The sequence below is a fragment of the Vipera ursinii genome (genome assembly GCF_947247035.1).
Source record: "Vipera ursinii genome assembly, chromosome: 3".
NCBI classification, from domain to species: domain Eukaryota; kingdom Metazoa; phylum Chordata; class Lepidosauria; order Squamata; family Viperidae; genus Vipera; species Vipera ursinii.
The window spans coordinates 212,088,022-212,108,198 of record NC_139516.1 but is presented as its reverse complement, the minus strand read 5'-3'; the positions used below and the strand labels follow the sequence as shown (position 1 = coordinate 212,108,198).

The 20,177-nt window shown below is 56.6% G+C and overlaps 2 protein-coding genes across 5 annotated transcripts in view; one reads left to right on the top strand and one right to left on the bottom strand.

Annotated features, from left to right (window-relative positions):
- The window catches only part of BOP1 (BOP1 ribosomal biogenesis factor), a 48,869-nt gene that overhangs the window by 8,834 nt on the left and 19,858 nt on the right, over positions 1 to 20,177 (bottom strand). The gene's annotated exons all lie outside the window — the stretch shown is intronic.
- On the top strand, positions 1,768 to 8,453 carry SCX (scleraxis bHLH transcription factor; the record flags this gene model as incomplete). Its single annotated transcript, XM_083358982.1, has 2 exons — positions 1,768 to 2,295; positions 8,016 to 8,453. 2 exons carry the CDS (start codon positions 1,768 to 1,770, stop codon positions 8,052 to 8,054), a joined length of 567 nt encoding a protein of 188 aa, XP_083215108.1. The 3' UTR covers positions 8,055 to 8,453.

Genomic DNA, 20,177 nt, shown 5'->3' with positions numbered 1-20,177 from the left:
ATCGGCAATATGTGGGACCTGGCCAGACAGAGATTGATTTAGTCATCCACCAGTCCCATTGCCTGGCACCCAATGACTCCCGGGGGGGGGGGGGGGAGATAAAACCCAGCCAAGGGAGCCGAGTTGGCTGCTTCTTTACAGCCGGGGAAGCGGTCCAGGTTCTGCTGCTGATGCTTCACTGTGTTTTGTGAAACCAGGAAAGAGTTTAAACCAGCAACTTGGCAAAGCCTGCAGTGCTAAGCGCAGCCTGCCTGCCACACCAAGAGAGGAATCAGCCTTGCCTCAAGATGGACAGCTCCAAGAGCTCCACAAGGCTGCTGCGTGCCCTGGCTTAGCCCCGCCTGAAGACCCTGGGGAGGAGGGTGAAGAGGAACTGGAACCAAAATGTGAGGGGGGGGGAGGCATCTGGATGAGGGAGGAAGTTTTCTGCTTCTGCCACCCGACCGGAGTCCACAGCGGGTCCGACGGGCTGTCGATGGGATCCATACGCAAAGACCAGGAGGGCCTGGGGCTGCTAAGGCCTTCAGGAGCCGGGCAGCTTCTCCAGAGCAGCAGCCTGGCAAGGGTTAAACTTTATAAAACCCCAGTGAGCCCACAGCTGGAATACTGCAACCAATTTTAGTCACCATTCTACAAAAAAGATGTTGAGACCTTGTTAAAAATTCAGAGAAGAGCAACTAAGATGATCAAAGTCCTGGAGACTAAAACACACAAAGAACGGCTGTGGGACTTGGGTTGGGCTAGTTTAAAGAAAAGGAGAAACGGGAGACACGATAGCAGCCTTCCAGTATTTGAGGGGCTGCCACAAAGAAGAACAGGGGGGGTCGCGTTATTCTCTAAAGCACCGGAGGGCAGGATGAGGAACAATGGTTGGAAACCGACAAAAGAGAGAAGCAACGTAACAGGAGAAATTTCCTAACAGTGAGGACAATTAACCAGTGGAACAGAAGTTGCCTCCAGAAGTTGTGGGTGCTCCCTCACTGGGGGCTTTTAAGAAGAGGCTGGACAGTCACATGTCTGAGATGGTACAGGTTCTCCTGCTTGAGCAGTGGGGCTGGACTAGAAGACCTCCAAGGTCCCTTCCGTTCTATTATTCTATTATCCTATTCTATAATTTGATTCTATTCTTTCCAAATTCTATTCTATTTTTTATCCCATTCTACAATTCTGTTCCGTTCCGTTCCGTTCTATTCTTCCCCACTGGCCAAGATCGGGCCCTCCTCTGTCCTTCCCCAGCCACCTCCGGCCTGGACCGGGCTGACCTCAGCTGGAGGCTCCCAACCGCGAGCGAGAGGGGTTGGGTTCCTCCGGCAGCCTCCCTCTTCACCCCCCCCCCCGCCCAGGAAGCTCCGAGCCAGCCCGAGCTCTGCGTCCAACAGGTGAAGTCAGCGCGCCGCCTCCCCTCCCCGCACTCCCGACTGCAGCCCGGGGGGGGCGGGGGCGGGCAGGCCCTCCCCCCAACGGGAGGACGCTCAGGTAGGCGGGAAGCTGCCGCCGCCGCCGCCGCCGGAGGGAGCGAGGGAGGCGCTCTCGGGCCGGCCACTCGCGGACAATATAAAACTCGCGCGCGCCGGGCCGGCCGCCGCCGTCGCCCAGGAGCCGCCCGCCCGCCCGCCGCCCGTGGGCTCTGCCTGCCCCGCTCTCAGTGCCGGCGGAGGAGGAGCCCCGCGGAGCCCTCGCCGGGCGGGAAGAGGCCGGGAGCGCCGCCGCAAGATGCCAGGCCGGAGCTGAGAGCGAGCCGCCGCCGCCTCCGCCGCCCGCCCGGCCATGTCCTCCTTCGCCCTGCTGCGCTCGGCGCCCAGCCGCTTCCTGTACCCGGAGGCGGGCGGCCTGCCGTCGGAGGAGGAGGAGGAGGAGGAGGGCAGCGGCGAGAGCTCGGGCTCGGAGGAGAAGCCCTACGCGCTGGAGGCGGGCGGCCGGCGCGGGCCGGGCAGGAAGGGCGGCGGGCGCGGCGGGGCGCGGGAGCCCCGGCAGCGGCACACGGCCAACGCGCGCGAGCGGGACCGCACCAACAGCGTCAACACGGCCTTCGGCGCCCTGCGGACGCTCATCCCCACCGAGCCGGCCGACCGCAAGCTCTCCAAGATCGAGACGCTGCGCCTGGCCTCCAGCTACATCGCGCACCTGGGCAACGTGCTGCTGGCGGGGGAGGCCTGCGGGGACGGGCAGCCCTGCCACGCCGGCCCGGCCCTCTTCCACCGCGCCGCGGGCAAGGGCAGCCCGGCCGCCCCGGACAGCCAAGGCTCCCAGCCCAAGCAGATCTGCACCTTCTGCCTCAGCAACCAGAGGAAGCTGGTGAGTGCCGCCGGGGGGGGGGCGGGAGGGGGGCAGCGGGGACCGTCGCCGGCGCCAGGCACCCCCCCCCGCCTCTCCTTAGCCCGGGGCTCTTCCCCTTTGGAAGGGGGACCTGAGGAAGGCACCGATGAGCAGGGACCGGGATCCTCCTCCGAGCCGAGGGGGCCCCCCCTTATTACCCGAGGAGCCCCAGTAATTGCAGGGAGCAGAGGGCTTCCCCTGGGGGGCTGGAGTCAGCTCCAAACACAGCGGTTACCCCCCTAAGGAAGCCCTTCCAGGCAGCTGCCCTCAGCACCCCACGGTCTGATAAGCCTGCCTGCCCACAGCAGCCCCCGCCCCACCCCCAATAGTGGAAAGAGGCGAAGGCACCTCTGCGGAGGAAGGGGGAGAGAGAGAGAGGTGCTCGAGGAGCTCCACTGGGGCGGCTTTGGGGAGGATGCCTCCCGCCAGCAGAGCCCCCCTCTCTCTAGTCTGGCGGGGAAAGAAAGACCAACCCTGCAGACCAGCACGCCAAAGCCTGGTGAACCCCTGCCGTACCCGCTGCCAGCTGGGAGGGTCCCGAAGAGCACATTTTGGATCTGCAGACCCCTCACTTCACAGACACACACTGTGGCGAGTCTCCACGAGGGCCCTATGAGCACCCTGACTGCCAAGGAAAAGGTCCCCTCTTACTTAAGATAGCTGTCCACCGGCTCCGGGTCTTCGGCCTGGCATAGGAGGGGGCTGCTGCCCACCCACCCCCCCCGCACAGCCCGATTGAGAGACTTTAGCAAGGAAAGCTAATCACGGTTAAAGCAAAAAACATGGAGCGGCAACAGACGCATCTGGCACTCTTTCGGTAGTAACTATCCTTCTTGAAGATTTTAGCTGCGATTTAAAAAAAGCCTACTTAAAAGATATTTAAAGTAAGAAAAATGCATTTTTCCGTGGACTGTTTTGGATGTTTTAGTTCCATAATAGCCAGCGATACTGACGAGAAAACTCTTTTTAAGTTCATGAACAATGTGCCACAAGCACTTGTAGCCTAATGGAAAGTGCCACGCAACACAGTGTCCACGTTTTCCCTTCCGCGTGGAAGGGCTTAAGAAAGGGCTGTGTTTTAGTCTAGGTGCAGACACCCTCTTAAGGCAACCAGCTCTCAGCAGGTCCCGGACCTGCAGAATGACAGCCCCCTTCCTCGCGGGGGTCCTCCCGGCAAGAAGCTACGGAGGCTGGGGTGCCCAAGGGCAGAAAGCGGGGTGGCCGATCAAAAGGCCTGCAACCTCTGGGAGAAGCCAGCCATGCTGAGGACAAAGCCTCCAGGAGCAGGGGAACATCTGGCTTCCCTGCGAAGTTCCCAGAAGCCTCTCTTGGTCCAATCGCAGCGGAAGGCAGAAGGGGAACGTCTGGCCACCCAAAGGGCGCCGTGTGTTCCCCCTTCGCAGAGAGAGAGGAGGAGCGGATGTGGTCCAGGAGCAAAAAATGGGGGTGCCTCCAGGTTTCTCGGACCACAACTCCCAGGGGTCCCCAGATTACGATCTGTGGATGTAATTGTGTCTACAGGGCAACCAACTCGTTTCCTCAAATCAATCTTAATTATGGGCACATTTTGGCTAACATATGACGAAAGAGTCTGTGGAACTAGACAAGATAAAAGGACGCAGAGAGGCGTCTGAGGAAAAAAGAAAAATGATCAGAATTCAATCTTGGCCGGTTTGAGTGGGTGACCTCAATTCTCCATTTACTCATCCTGGATGAGACACTTCACACGAACAAAACACGCAAGCTTCTTGGGGAAAGAAAAGCACGTGGCCTTGTCTGATGGGGCTTCCTTCCCCTTCTCTCTCTCGTGCGCGGCCACGCGAGTGCACCACCACCTCCACCTCCAGCTTCACCTGAACATCAGGGGAAGCCGAATCAGGCGGCCTCTCCTTCCAGGCTGAGCCTTTGAAAGGCGGAAAGAGCAAGGAAAGAGGCACAACCCCCATGCCGGATCCCACAGACCCAAGGGGAAACTTGTCTGGGTGGGAGGGACGAGCTTCCTGGTCCTCTAGAAACACCCCGTCTCCTCAACCGCGGCACCTTCAGCCCTCAACAGCACGCAGATGCCTCCAATCTTCCCTGAAGCAGGACCACCCCTCTGCAAAGGGAGTCCCTCTTGGCACCGGCAGGAAAAGCAAGCTGCTTCTTAAAAATGGCACAGGCGTGCGTGCGTATTCGCAATGCAAATTCCAAACCCTTGTGAGCTGCCGCAATTGTTTAGAGGAGGCTGCGGTTTCAGGCCTCATTTCTCACAGACCCAAAACTTGCATTATTTCTGTCTCTCTGGTGAGTGTTGGGATCCTGCGTCTGGGAGGGTGCGCGTTTTTCTCCGCCAGCTGCTCTCCTGAGGAGTTTGAGCAAGAATTCAGGGCGAGAGCAGAGCGTTCCGAAAGCCCCGGAAGACAGAAAAGCTCTCGGCCACTTCCAGTCTGGTTGGGAGAGGAAAACCGCCCCGGCTAGCCAGAGCCCCCTCTGCCCATCAAAGGGGTGGCACGCAAGGGGAACCGCAGAGGGGGAAGCGTCCACGCAGCAACAGTGGCACCTTGGAAATACGCCTCGTGGCGTCCAGGAACAGAGGCTGCTGCAGGGACAGCCACGGGGGAAACGCGCCTTCTCGAGTTTCAGCATGAAAAGGGAGATTCTGCTGCTGGGCAGGCACCCCTGCAAGCCCCTATGCCAGCGGGAGACCTTCCGAAGGTCACGGCACGGAAGGCGACATCCCTCACCCGGGAGGAGAAAATATACGCTGGGGAGAGACGACCACCCCCAGGAACCCAGTGCTGTCTTATGAAACATCCCCGTGTGGAAAGCAAGTCTGCTTTTGCAGCCACCTGACCCGCTTAGAAGTAAATCAGCCTCACAAACCACGTCTACAACTGGGAAAATGAATGAATTGTGAGATGCTGAGTGTGAAGTAGCCCTCTCTCTGCTTCTCTGCAGCGGCACTCCTTAGCTTTGCCAACGTCAGTCCCCTCCCGGCTGGTTTACCCAGAGGATGCAAATGAGGGTTTTGAAATGATCTCCTATGAAACTTCCAGGAGAGTTGCAAGAAGGAACCACTCTCGGGCCCTTCTTAGTGGGATTTGTCTGTGGTCCATATAAAGGAGTAAGGAAGGCTCCCCCCTCCCCCGCCCAGTGCACAGTCAATGTGACTCAGACAGAGGTTGAGTACTGGCCCTCCAACCATTCACATCTGGGCAGCCTTACGTTTCACTAAAAATGGCCCCCCATCAGCAGCTGCCGCCTCACAACTGCTGGCATCACGGCAGAATGTGGGGGAGTCGCACTCAGACCCGAAAACCTAGCTGGAGTTTATTGGCTGCCTTCAAAGGTGGGGGGGGGGCAATCTTTGGACCCGAAGGGACCAAGTACAGCAAGTTCTGGCAGCATTTATTTTATTTTATTTATCAGATGTATGTAGCCGCTCACCTCACCAAAATAGCACCCCCCCCAACCATTTTTTAACAGGAAAGAAAAGGTGCTTATGGGGGGGGAAAACCGGGCCAGGCAGGGTCCAGAGTTCCTCTGCTGCTGATGCTGCCGAGGTCGGCAAGGGGGCCACAGCTGCAGGCCCAAAGGCCACCCCAGGGCAGGGCAGGGCAGGCCAGCGGTTCCCCTAGACCCCTCGGATGCCCTCCGCGGACAGGGGCTCCCTGACAGCCACAGGTCGTTTCAGGACACTCCAGGAGCAACGCTGGGCTTGAACCCGGGTCATTCTGCCCCCGGGAGGGGAGGCGCTCCCGAGTCAGACCTCTGCCCAGACGGTCTTCAGAAGGGGGGGGCTCCCTTCCGTGGAGCCGAGGGCAGGGAGCCGCTTCCCGCCCTGAAGGCCCCCCGTAATCCCTCCACGTTCAGGCAATGCTATCTTTTCAGGTGTGGAATTCCCTCTCGCCCCCCCCCACGCCCCCCAGATGGAGAGTAATTGCATGAAAGTAGCAATAGCCACCAACACTTTTGCTGCATTATCTGCTCAGAGCACTGGCCAAAAATGAAAGCGGTTTTGTTAATTTTTCTTTGGATTTCGTTTTTTTTTAATTATTATTATTATTAGATCTGTATTCCATCCTTCATGCAGCAGCTTAAGCCTCTACACACAGCACTGCTGCCCCAGCCTCTCCTTTGGGGTGAGAGAGGGCGAGTGGGTCAAAGCCGACCAGCCAACCTCTGGGGCTGAGTTGAGGACTTGGTTCTACGTCGCCATTTCCTACCTTGCTTCCTGTCCCGACGGCACTTCAGGAATACCCGGATTATACTTTTAATCCAATGCCCTACTTCCCGTCATAGCTAGCCAAATTAACTAGCAATTTATTGATTTTTTTCTAACTAAGCAAATGCTGTGTTCCAATCGATGCCAAGTATATTCCCAGGGCTTTCCAACAGGCTGCTCAGGTGGCCTTGGGTGCCTGGAGGGGAGACTGGAAGAAGGGAACGCGATGGGTCCCAGAACTGAAAGGAGCTTCCCTGCTTTCTCCTAACACCCCTCGTGAAGTAGCAGTTTCTTCAACAGTAGGACTCTGCCCCCTCTTTGAAGTCAAGTGGGCTCTGTCTCCAGCAAGGCAGCTGCCCCCCCCCCAGGTCTAGAGGGGTCAGGCACCCACAGCACTGTTGGGGACCGGGGTGGGGGTGGGTGAGGAGAGACCTCCACACACAGCAAGGCCAGATGGGATATCTGGATCCTTCGAGCTGTAAGCTGCCAGGGCCGGCTGGGAGTCACCAAGGGGCCCCGGGAGGCCCCCCACCTCTTCAACTGCAGTGTTTTGGGGTGCCAAAGGAGCCGTGTCCCCCGGCATGCAGGGGGCTGAAGTGGAGAGCCTCTGCCTGGTTCAGAAACGCGGGCAGAAGCCAGCAGGAGCCCTCTCCTGAGGTTGCCATGCGAGCTTTGATGGGCGCCCTTGACCCGGGCACCCTTTTCCTGGGCAAAGTTCCCCCAAGGGGGGGGAGAGTCCTTCCCTTCCCTCTCAGGCACCAACTTGGAAGCCGCAAGCTGAACCGAGAGGTCCCGGGGGTCCCCAGGCCCTTCGGCAAGCAGGGCGAGGCACCTGGAGGCCAGCTGTGTAGCCCCCTTAATTTACTGTTCCTGCTTTCAGGGGCAGCGGGGAAAGCAAAGGCGTCAGGGGGAAAACACGGGGCGGCGTTTTCCGAATCCCCATTTCCGCTCTCTCTGGGGGGGGGGCTGAACATCTGGGAAATTCAGTGTGGCCGTTCCTGGGCTTGCCCATCAAGAACCGTGGGGCCTCCTGACCCCAACCCCCCCCACAAAGGCCCTGAAGAAGCGGCCTCAGGAGGTTCCCATTTCTACCTCTGAAGCCCCCCAAATGACGAGCAGCCAGGGAGACTCTGGCCATTGCCCGGCCCAAAGACTTCCAGTTAAACACTACCCCCCACCCCCCACCCCCCCAGTTGCTTCCTAACTGCAGGAAAGCAAAGGACGGGGAGGGATCCTAATGAAGAAGCGGGTGGGGGGAGGGGCAATTGGCGGCCCTGGAAGCCCCACTCGGAAGGGCTCCTCGGCTGTTGGCGCCTGGGCACGGGGCGGGCGCAGGGGGGGCAAGGCTAGGAATCCGGCACCCGCAAGAGGAAGGAGGCCACGCGGTGAGGCAGCACTGCGGAGGACCAGGGCCTGCTTGTGTGTTTGTAGACCTGGAGCCGGTTCTGGATGGGTTTGCTTAATTTCCTTCTCCCCCGTTGTCCCTTTGCAGAGTAAAGACCGAGAAAGAAGGACAGCCATTCGGAGTTAGCCCCTCCAGGAAGCAGGACGGCGGTGGCGAGGCTGGCGGCAGAAACGGTCAGGGGAAAAGAAAGAGCCGGCGCCCCTGGCCCGCCCTTGGCCGCCTTCTGGAGCAGGACGGACTTATGCCCCCCCCCCCCGAGACTGAAAGCCCCGAGGCTGGATTTGCGGGCAAGGCAAGGAGGCTCAGGCCTGCAAAGGTGGCAGGGGGGCCGTGGCAGGTGCTGGAGGCAGAGCCTTAGGGCAAAGGGACCAGCATCGGGCGGAGGCATCCTAACTGACCCGCATCCTAGGAGGCGAGAAGAAAAGGGCGCCAGGGCCAGAGGCGCTCCTTCGGCGGTGATGGGTCGCCCTGTTGCCAGAACTCTGGGTGGGGCTCCCGTCAGGACTGGCTGGACTTTCCTGCCTTGATAATAATATAAAACCCAAGTTGTTTATATGGTGATATTTTGTAAATATGCAACATAAACCTCCTTTCAGACTTTGGCTGATGGATTCTGATGGTGGTTCTGCTACTTTCAGTCAAATTTAAAATGCCCGGCCTCGTGTGCGTTCTCCCTTTGAGCTGTGACCCAAAGGTGCTTTTTTTTCAGGAGGCAACGAGACTTTCTTGTTTTTCCTTGAAGACGTTTCGCTTCTCATCCCGGAAGCTTCTTCAGCCCAGTTGCCTCCTGAAAAAGCATCTTTGGGATGCCACCTGGAGGCTTACCTGTGTCCTCAGGGTCACCCGAGTGGTGCCAATGGGCGTGGAGCCTCCTTGCAACTGCTGAAAGGTCTGTGTTTAGAGGGGGAGGGATACGACATCGTCTGTCTCCAGCCTACAACACCGTCCCTTCAGCGGTTCCAAGAAGGCTCCACACCCATTGGCACCACTCGGTTGACCCTGAGGACACAGGTAAGCCTCCAGGTGGCCTCAGCAGCTCTCCAAAAGGATGCAAATGACCAGATGACTGCCAAGGAATATAAACCCTTCCATTCCACACCAGAGCTGAAGAAGCTTCTGGGATGAGAAGCAAAATATTCTACAAAGAAAAACAAAACAATCCAGTTGCCTTGTGAAAATAGCATCTTTGGGATAACTGTGACCCGAGTGACTGAGGATCTCCACAGACACTTTGTACTGTGTGTTTATTTATTTATTTATTTATTCAATTTAGACAAGGTACATTTGTGTTTGTGCTGATGTGGGATCAGAGATCAGAATGGACTGACGCTTCTTATTACAGGAAGCCCAGAGACAATTACAGGAAGTCCTTGACTTATAACCACCACTAAGCCCAAAATTGCTGTTGCTAAGTGAGACAGTAAAGTGAATTTTGCCCTGTTTTACAACCTTTCCTGCCACAGCTGTTAAAAGTGAATCACTGCAGTTGCAAAGCAAGCAAAGGCCAGACAGCTGGAGGGGGGGGGAGGGGGAGGCCCTGATCCCCCAACTGGCCAAGTCCAGCCTGCCTACTTCTTGCTCTCAGACCACTGCCACAGAAACGTCAGCTTGGGAGGAAAAATACCCTTTTTTAAAAACAAAAACACTCAGTATAGCTGCCGCCCCAGCCAAGGATAGCTCATCTAACCTGCAACAACCCCAGCATCGTATGAATCAGGGATGGGTAACTATGGGCCCTTGACCACCTGTGGACTTCAACTCCCAGAACTCCTGAGCCAGCCGTGGGGGTGGCAAAGGGGCCACAGTTGCCCACCCCTGATTTATATGCTCTGTTCTTCTCCTTTTCTTGCCCCACAAGGACTTTAACCTGCAATGGCACGGCCTGAAGTGGCGCTGAAGTGGCAAGGGGCCCCGGGTTCCGCATGAGCAGAGTTGTGTGGCTGGGCGCAACCCAGGCAACTTTCCAGCCTGATTGCCTAAGTGGGATTAGAACTCGGGGTTTCCAACCTGGTGCCTTGAAACAGATCCCAAAGTGGTTCTTAGAGACATTTTAAGGGAAAAGAGTTTATTCTGCAAAAAAGTGAACATTCCTTTCTAGTTCAACCCCCACCCCACCCTGCCAAGCCAGCATCTTTTTATCTACCGCTGTCATTTGGGAGGCACACTATGCTGTACAAAAGGGGGAAAAATGGTTCTTCCAGCAGTGAGGTGGAGGGATTCGACTACATCCGTCTATGCGCTCACTGAGAGAGTTGTGGCACCCGAACAATTGCGGCTATTTCTCAGATAACAAATCCTACGCTTGTAAACTCTGAAATAGTTCCACTTCCGATAAAGATTTCTTAAGTCAATTGTGGTAGTTCTATCAAAACCTAGAACACTACTTTGCAGGAATGTACAACAACCAGAAGGGCCAAATCTGGCACGCATGACAAGCTTTGGCTTTCAAGGTCAAACAGAAATATAAGCCTCATTTCCTCAGAAGCACTTGTCCTCTGTTCGTGGCCAGTGGCCCTCTGTCCCTAAGGCTGGCAGAGGTTGACAGCAGTGTTCCAACATCTGAGGGGCTGCCACAAAGAAGTGTGTGTGTGGGGGGGGTTGGGTTGTCAAGCTATTCTCCAAAGCCCCCCCCTCCCCGAGGGCAGAACAAGAAGCAAGAGATGGAAACTAATCAAAGAGAGAAGCAACCCGGAATTAAGGAGAAACTTCCTGACAGTTAGGACAATTAACCAGTGGAACGCCTTGCCTCCAGAAGTCATGGGTGCTCCAACACTGGAGGCTTTTAAGAAGAGACCAGACAGCCACTTGCCTGAAATGGCATAGGGCTCCTGCCTGAGCAGGGGGCTGGACTGGAAGACCTCCAAGGTCCCTTCCAACTCTGTTATTCAGTTAAGCTTGGGAGACAGAAACTCTGTGGGGTCTGAGCATTCCTAGGCCAATACTGGGGAAGAGAGCCGGGGAAAGGTTTTGGTCTGGAGGCAATAATTCACATTATATAAGAAGAAAAACAGCAGAGCGGGCTTTTCACTGGGTGTTCTCCACGGTCTTTCTGAGCAGTTTCCCTCAAGGACCACGCTGCTTGGGAATTTGGGCTCTAGGTCACTATTCCAGAAGCTGTGTATTCAGGACATCTGGAGGGTGACACTCGGATGAAGATCCTTTTAGAAAATGACAGACTATCCCAGTCAGGCCCACGTAGACAGAACCGTGGTTGAAATCCTTGTTCAGTTAACAACGACCGTCAACTTGAGCAACCCATTCCTGATTTTAAATTATTTGCAACCGTTTGCCACTCTGCAAATCCTTCCCGTAATCAGGCTGAAAACGCCGTCTCTGCACTGCAGCCGGGCCAAAGGGTTAGCATTGCCACGTGGTGCGTGGGAAGGGTACGGCGGAAGGCCTAGGCGATGCACTTCTGAATATTTCCTAGGCAGAAAAGAAAGGTGAGCGATCTGGGAAGAGAAAGTGAGAGGGCCTCCTACCCCAAAAAGTGAAAGCGGAAAAACAGAACAGGTGAGCAAAACATTCCTTCCGCTTCACGGGTTGCATTCAGACCACACTGGTTCCCTGGAAGGATTCCTCTGGGGACCTCTCCCCCCCCCCGTTCAGGAAGAGTGGACACAGGCAGTGGACGCCAGACAGGCATTAAAAAGGGCAGCCTCCACTGCCTGGGGCTGACCAAGTTTGTTTGCTGGGCCACAAGCAAACGGGGAGAAGGGTTGAGCAGGGAGAGGACGCAAATTATGCAAGCAGGAGAAACAAACACGGATTTCCACCGGAGGTGCAAAGGAGCTCCCCACTCGGAGGACTTCAGGAAGCAGACCCTCAAACGTCACTCACGGGGGTGGGGGGGTTGCAGAGCCATTAACTCCCCCCCCAGGCCGATGAAGGCTGAGGGGGGGGCACCTGAAGAGGCCGTTAATGGATGCATCCTCCTCCGTTGCTGTAAAAACGTCTCAGGACCTCCAAGAAAAATACAACTGCCTGCCAACATCGGAAGGCTTCTAATAATTTTCATTTATACTGATTAAGTGAAAAAGCAATGGGAAAAACAAAATTGTGGCAGTGGAGTAGAAGGCTCACACATAACTACGTACGCAGCGATATAAACCCTATCTTATTTATGTTGTTATCGATGTTGTTTTTTTTTTTTAAAAAAAATACTACCTAAGCTTTACACATCTGTGGAGCTCCTGTGCCTGGAATGCAATTTGGAAGGCCCTCCCCCCAAACAATATGGCTCAGCTTGAGGCCCCCACCCCACCCCAGCTCAGGGGAAATCTCCGAGCCCACTCAGAGCAGGAGACCTTCACGCGCGCCCCTTCCCCACTGCGAGTCTCTGGCCAGGTGTCCCCCCTGCAGGAGACCCTCCTGGCCAAGGACCAAAGGAGGAAGAGGGGAAGTTGCAGGACAGCCCTCCGAGCTGCCTTGGACCCAGCCTCTCTCTGCACACCTTTCCAGGGCCGGAGGCTGCAGGCAGGGAGCTGGGCCATGCCACCGCCGGTTTCCCCCTCTCAGCTCCAGGGCATCCAGCAGCAGCAGCAGCAGCCCACCGCCCGGGACCCTCCCCCTCCCTCCTCCCCACCGCTGCTGCTTTCTTGAATCGGCAGCCCCCCTCCACCCGCAGGCAAAGGGAGGAAAGAGCCTGCCTGCCTGCGGGGAAGACCCAGAGCCCTGCTCGGTGGTCTTGTGGGCAAGGTCTTGGGTGGGGTGGGGGGCCGGCCAACAAAAGCCATCTCTGGCAGTCAAAAGCGCCGGGAGGACTGCCGGGTATTACGAGCACCACATAAGCCCTGGCTAGCGCCGGATGCGAAGACCAAGTATGGGCGGAGGAGGCCGGTCCTCGGGTTTCCCCCCTTCAGACAGACTAATTGAAGACAGGACTACTCACGTCTGTAACCGAAAGCAGCAAGGATACAGCCTGGAGTCAGATCAACTTTCCCATTTTGTAATTCAGACGGTTTCTGGATGAAATGTGCTTCCTTGCTACTAGCTGGAACAATGAATCCCACCAGATCGCTATTAAATATCACAGCATTCCCCGTCTGGACACCCTCCGGATAAGGTTGGGGGGGGAGTAGTAGTAGTAGTGGCTACCTAACCCCTTTGCAGAGCTGACCAGGCGAGACCGAAGGGTGCAGGTCTCCAGGCAAGGGGTCTTCACGCCCCTCTGCCGGCCAGGGGCTTGGAGCGAGAGGCCAGAGGGAGCAGGGCAGGGACCCCCCCCCGGGGGAGGAGACCGTCCGGTGCCCAAACTGGAGGGAAACAACCCAAAGGTGACTATGGAGATTCTCCACCCTCCGGGTCACGGTGGCCCCAAAGGGGCTTTTCCAAAAGGCAACTGGACTTTACTAGGGGGTGGTTGTTGTTGTTTTGCTTCTCACCCAAGAACTGAAGAAGCTTCTGGGATGAGAAGTGAAATGTCTTCAAGGGGGGAAAAAACCCAAGAAAGTCCAACTGCCTTTTGGAAAGAGCACTTCTGGGGCAATGAAGGACTCTCTCTCCAGTCTGTCACCCTCCTTCTTTTGGCAGGTTGTGTTTGTCAAGACAGACACAGGAATAAAAGGGCAGCTGGCGTCTCGCTTGGCCCGCTCAAGCAGGCCAGGCCCCCAAAGGAGGAGAGAGCGGCTGGGCAGACCCCGTCCGGCTCCCCTCGCTGGCTCCCTTCCTGCAGGCCACTGGCCAAGCCCCCTTGCCGGGGGATCGGGCCCAGGCCCAGAGCAGGCTCAGGGGGTGCAAAGGGGAGACGGGGAGGCCCATGTGGCTGGGGGGAGAGGAGCTAAATGGGGCAAAAGGCCTGAGCCACCCACCCACCCAGAGGGCTCCAAGACGAAGGGCAGGAGAGCAAGGGGGCTGCTGGCGTCCCCACTGGGCACCTGGGAGGCTGCTAAGGCCCGGCCTTGGCAGCCCTTCCTTCTTCCACTGGATTGCCCGGAGGGGAGCTGGCCCCTCCCAGGGAGGCTGGCTGCCCGTGCAACGTCTGCAGCTGCCTGAAGGGGGGTCTCTGGCGGGGAGAGGCCAGAGGGAGACGGGACCCCCAAAGCCTTCCAGGACCGATGCTGGAACACCGGCCGGCGGCAGCGGCAACCACGGCTGCCTTGCAATGTTGCACGTTGCTGCATACCCGCCTGCCCCCCCTCCCCCGCCCCCAACAAAGTAGCTCCAGCTGTCAACGGCCCAGATTGGAAGTGCAGGTACCGGGGCTGGCGCGCTGCCCGCCTCCCTTGTGTCTGTCTGGTGAAAGAGGAAGCCATTCCACCTCTGGAATCCTTCACTCTCTCCTCATTGCTACTCTCGGGGTCCCCCCGGGGATTGGGGGTCAGTCTCGCTCGCTCGGTCTCTCTCTTTTCCCCTCGCCCCTCTCCGATTACAATGCAGGCAGTGTTCCCTCCAAATCCCCCTCCGCACGTTAATTCTGCTCTTCTGTCTCTAACGACCCAGCCGCCTTCCTGTGCCTTCTGCCCCTCCGCCTCCTCCGCCTCCTCCGCTATTTTTTATCTCCAGCAAAAGCGGCCGGCAGCTCCCGTCGCAGGCGAGGGGAGTGTGCAGAAGGGCACCCCCACCCTCTGCAGACCCAGAGGCCCCTTGGCACCGGGGGCCCCAGAGCCCCCCAGCTAGGAGGAGCAGCGGCTGCAGCTTCAAGGGCTTCTCCAGCCAGGAGGCACCGGGATGGCAGCCTCTGAAAGGCAGGCGAGTCACGCCAGCCGTGACTCCATCAGCATTCCTGATGTTACCAAACCGCCCTCCTCGGTGGCTGGGGATGATGGGAGCCTGGAATCCAAGAAAACTGCCGAGCCCCGTTTTCTACCCGTGCGGACGTACCCCCCCCCGGCCTTGGCCGTCCAGACCGGCTGTGCCCCTTCTTCACAACACTCGGCCCGAATCCAAAACAGTTTAGCGGCCTAGAAGAGAACCAGCCAGGGACATTCCCAACAATATACAAAGGAGTGTGGTGAGCACATTTGTTACCCGAGAGTCTGTGGGGAACTTAACTTTGAGGCAGGACGTATTGCTCAGAGCACAGGACACGCGTGTGCGACACACAGACACCCCCCCCAAAGCTTTGCAAGGAAGGGGCGGAAGAGGGGGCCACAGAAAGTGGGGAGGCCAGAAGGAAACGCGATGAGGAGGTGCAGACGGTGATAATTTCCCCTTGACCTCGCCCCCAGCCCGTGTGTGTGTGTGTGTGTGTTTCCTACTCCTCTTTCAGGATAAAATTCTATGCATGGGAAGAAGGGGCCGCAGGCCACGAAAGCTTACACCAGATGAAAGTATTCGTTTTACAGGACCCTTGGGTCTGTTTCCTTTTAAAGAGCCACACTGTATTTAATTAAGGAAAATAAAGCAATAAACACGTCTCCTCACAGTGTATAAAAAGCCAACAAATTTAGCTAATTTGGCCACTGCAGAGATGCTGTCACTGGTGACTCCTGCTGTGCCCGGCCACAGTCGTGGCCAAATCAGGCAGGCAAATTTAAAACCGGTCTTTTTTTGGGGTGTGTGTGTGTGTGTGTGTGTGTGTGTGGGTAGGGACTGGTACTGTTAGGGCAGAATTGTGGGGGGGGGGGGAAGGGGCCATTTTCACTGGAAAATGAGCAGACAGGAATGAAAGGCCCAGGATGAGCTGGAGAAGGGGCTCTGGTCACCCTGCAAGGTCATCTGGCTGCAGCATTGCAGCATCGCCCCCAGGCCGCCAGGGCCGGGGCCCGAGACCCCCGGGGGCCACCAGGAAGAGGCTCCCCGTGGGCGTTTTCAGCCTCCCCCAGACCGGGCTCTGCACCGAGACAATCTGCGTGGCCTGAGCACCCAGCCCCCCTCCCGCCAGAGCTCTTCACGGTGCCAAGCCTTGCAAATTCCCCTCCTCCGCAGGCCGGCTTACGTTTCCCTTCCTCCTCCAAGATTCCTGGCGTTCCGGCCTCAGCTGCCCCTGTCGCCATTGGCTGTGGATGCTGGCATGGCCTGCTCCGAGCTGGGCTTCTCCGTGCCAAGCATCCCAACGGAGCCGGGGCACTGCCTTGGCCACTCGCTTGCATTCTGGGCCCACAGCTAAGGGGGTGCTGCCCTTTGCGCGGCGCTGGACAGACGGGACACCCTGCTTGAGCGGGGGGAGGAGAGAGAGCTGCCACAGGACACCCCCAACCCGTCAACTACTGGGCTGCAGGGATGGTTGCGTTTCAATCGCTGCTCCCTTGCTGAGGACCGGAGAGAGCTGGGAGGGAGGGAAAGGTTTTGGAAGCAGAGAAGACACAGTGCTTTGCCCTCCCTGCAGCTCTGGAGGAAGGGCAGGATCTGCTCTGACACCCCCCCCCATAAAGGAGCCACCCTGCCTTTCTTGCCAGGGGAGCCGGACGAGAAGTGTTCTTAAGCTAAGAGAAAGACAAGGAAGGAAAGGGGAAAACAAAGCGAGTTTACAAGCACCCCACAAGACCATTTTAAACACTACCAGCCAGTGTTCAAATCCAAGTAACACATGACCATCAACAGGCAAAGTCTGCAGAGTATAAATAGAATTACGGTCCTTTCTATCTGGATACTCGGAGGCTTTGTGTTAAGAGAAACCCACATTTCAGAGCAGAACAAGCCCGGAGGACAATCCAAAAATGGTTTCCAAGCTGAATTCAGCTCTGCCTCCGTCTCACCGGATTCTGCCGGGTAAAAGGCCGTCAGAGAGAGACGTGAGGGAGGCCGGCACTGCTGCCTCAAGGGCAGCTGGCGGATGGGCTTCCCCGCCAATCCCCATCACCCTCCCAGAGGGGCAAAGAGCCGGGTCTGAGTGGGAACGGGGCAAGAAGCAGCCGCCACCGTGTTTCGGGTTGGAATTATGCCAGCGGAAACCGGGCAGCTGCAGATCAGCCAAGGGGGTCAGAGATGCACCCCCACAACTTCTCTCAAGCAGCAGTAGGCCAATTTCAACTTTTCCACCCTGCTGCTTCACAGTCCATTGAGCTGGAGGAGTCTTGGGGCAAGGTCGAGAGATAATTATTAGTAAACGATAATTAGTAAATGCTAATTTCCAAATCACCCACGGCTAAGCAGAGTTAAGCTAAGATTCCCTCCGTCCCGGGTTCCGCTTCACCGCCAGCGTTTCCCCCGCCTTCCTCCCCTCCGCTCCTGGGCTCAATGGCTCCTCGGGCTATTCCTCAGCAATTAGGTCTGTTTGTGCAGGAGGCCGATGGCTCTGCGCCGTCTCCCTGCCAAGCAGCCTCCTTCTTCTGTGCGTTCTGCTGCTCCTGAACAGGCGGGAGGATAATGGATTGCCAAAGAACAAAAGGCGATTTGCTCTGGGGCTCACCACCCCAACCCTCTCCAGAAGCGCAGCAAGGGAAGCCAGGGAACTGCCAAGCCTGCCGTGTCAATATTCCTCCTGCTTAGGCAAATACAGGCTCTCCTCCTCCTCCTCCGAAAGACCATTAAAGACAGATTTCCTGCAGGAGGCCAAGCAAACCCATTGGGGGGGAGGTGTGTGTGCGTGGGGGAGAGACAGTGCTCCTGCCAAGACTCCACCACGGCAGAACTTCAGCCATCATGGAAATCCCCATCAAAGCAGAAAGGCAGGCAGAGGAAAAGGCGTTTGTCCAGCGCGCTGTCCTGCCCTCGCTTTGGGGAACCAATTTCAACCCTTCGCAGGGCGGAGGACCCCCACCTGCTGTTGCCAGATGTTTCTTACTCCGCTGCGTTTGCTCTAAGAAAAGGCAGCAGTACAAACTGGGGTGGGGGGGGGACTCCCCACGTTCTGCCTAACAAGGTACGTCGGCTCTGCAGCCGGAGGAGGCTGGAAAGAGGCCCGCAGCCCAAAAGACGGAGCACGCAGATGTGCAGAGGCAGCAAAAAACCCCACTTGGTCTCTGTGGTTTTCAGCAGGTAACAGGAACTCATTATCCTTAGAAGCATTCCCTTGAATACTTCTTAATCCCTAGATTTACAGAAGCGGAGGATTATGACACGTCTTATTTTAACAATCAAACACCCTGCCTCTTGAGATGCTGCATCTTCAAGAGATTCCCAGATCAGCAACTGCTGTGTCAGAAAGAATCACCTCTGCTACTATTCGTTCAACTGTTTTGAACCACTTCCCAGGCAGGCCATTTCCAGTTTCTGGAATTTTACATTCCTACCGCCACCTGCCTCTGGTTAAGAGTGCCAGGAAGAGCCAGAGAGACCCGACAGATTCACAGCCGAGGGGCAGCAGCGACCTGCACCCCAAACGCAGGAGGCTCCCTCAGAAGCGGCCGGCTCTTCACGAGGACAACCGCCTTAAGGAAAATATTTTGGTAATGTCGAATTCAAGAAGGGCACCGTTTGCGACCCTTCCCGGGCTAGTAGGATCTGATCCCCTCCCACCACTGCAGGTTGCTTCTTTGCTTGAGCAACTGTGGAGCAGCGAAGCACCAGAGCAGCTGAGCACACCCTCTGCTCTCTGCACGGAGGAGGCCTTCGCCAGAAGCCTTCTTTCTGAGCGGGTGGGTGGAAGCGGACGAGACAACGGTTGCCCCTTCCCAGTCCACGATTTCATTTCTCCTTCTTTAGACCCAGAGCGTTTGACAAGTTTGCCAAGTTCTTCCTCTTTTCAATTCAATTCTCCATTTTTTTCCCCCAGACAATTTCTTTCATGCAAACATACACAATGAGATTCATGCTGAAGCCAAAGTTTTCCTCTTAGTCTTTTCCTCACCTCGTAGCAGCCAGAGCGAGTTCTCTCCCAGCTGTTTTCAAAACTGGAAGTGCCTCTCCCGGGGAAGGTACATCTCAAGGGGGCCTCCTGCAGAGGGGTGTTTAGACGACCCCCTTTAGCGGGCAACCCCGTTCCGCTTGCCCTGCCTGGAAGTTAAGAAGTAACAGGAAGCCTCTACTAACGTCCGACTCAAGAAGACATTTACAAATTATACGTATAAAACCAAACAGCTATAAAAGAGAGGGTGCTTTCACCTGCAGAACTGACCCGACTGTCCGCAAACTAGGAAACCCAATTCAAATGGTGACCCAAGAGCTTCTTTGCTTCAGGAGGCTTGAGAGGAAGGTGGCCAGGGCAGAGAGCAAGAGGGAAGGGAGACAGCCGGCCAGAGCAGGGGTGCTTAGGGCGGGGAGAACCCCGAAAGAGAGGTAGGAACAGGGCAAGAAGCCTCCTTGCCAGAAAGATCGCCCAGAAGCAGAGTCACACACGGGGGGGGGGGGGGGGGGGAGGAGGTTAGGGCAGCAGACCTTCAGGGTTTATCACTCTGGCAGCGGATTCTACCAAAGCTGCTAGAGAAAAGGCTCCTGCATATTCCTTGGGCAGCAAAGCAAGTACCAGAGCAGGGGTCCTCGACCCCCGGCCCCTGTAACGTGCCAGCAAACGGGCCGCACAAACAAGCAAAGCTCCATTCAGGCACTATTCAAAACCACAGCCTCTCTGGTCTGCGGAAAACCTTTCTCTAGGGCACCGGTCGTCTGTCCGAGAGCACGTAACACCAGGCCCTTCACTGGAAGGCAAAATCCTGAAACTGCGGCCTTTCCTCCTCCGGCCCCGTCGTGGGGATGGAATTCCCTGGAGAAAGCGATGATGCTTGGAAGAGTCAGGCAGTCCTCCACTGATGACCATAATGGAGCCCAAAATTTCTACTGTTAAGCGAAACATTTGTTAAGCCAGTTTGGCCCGATTTTACAAAGTTTCTTGCCGCAGTTGTTAAGTGAATCACTCCAGCTGATAAGACAGTGACCTGGTTGTTAAGTGAATCTGGCTTCCCCCATTGACTTTGCTGCTCAGAAGGTCGCAAAAGGTGACCACGTGACCCAGCAATGGCCGTAAGTATATGAACCGGTTGCCGAGCATCTGAATGTCGATCACATGATCAAAGGGAGGCTGCAAAGGCTGCAACTGTGAAAAACGGTTACGAGTCACGTTTTCCGGTGCCATTATGACTTTGAACCGTCACTAAATGAAGTGTGGTAAGTCGAGAACTACCCGTACTTCCATCAGCGCACGCTGGTTACCTTTTCTCCCCTTTAAAACTAATCCCGGCCCCCCAAGTGGGCCTGTCCTAAGGGCTAGTGCCCTAGACCGAGAAGCCTTCCGTACCAAATGCCGTCCCCAGGAAGCCTGACGCTCAGTGAGTAAAGGAGCAAAGCCTGACACGTCCGTCTGTCTAATTTAGAGACCGCCCATCTCCCTCTCAAGCGTGGGCAGGGTGCCACTCAAGGCATTAACGCGTAAAAATAAACCCCGTAGAAATAGCAACGTCTCCGTGAAGAACAGAACGGCCAGGGAATTCG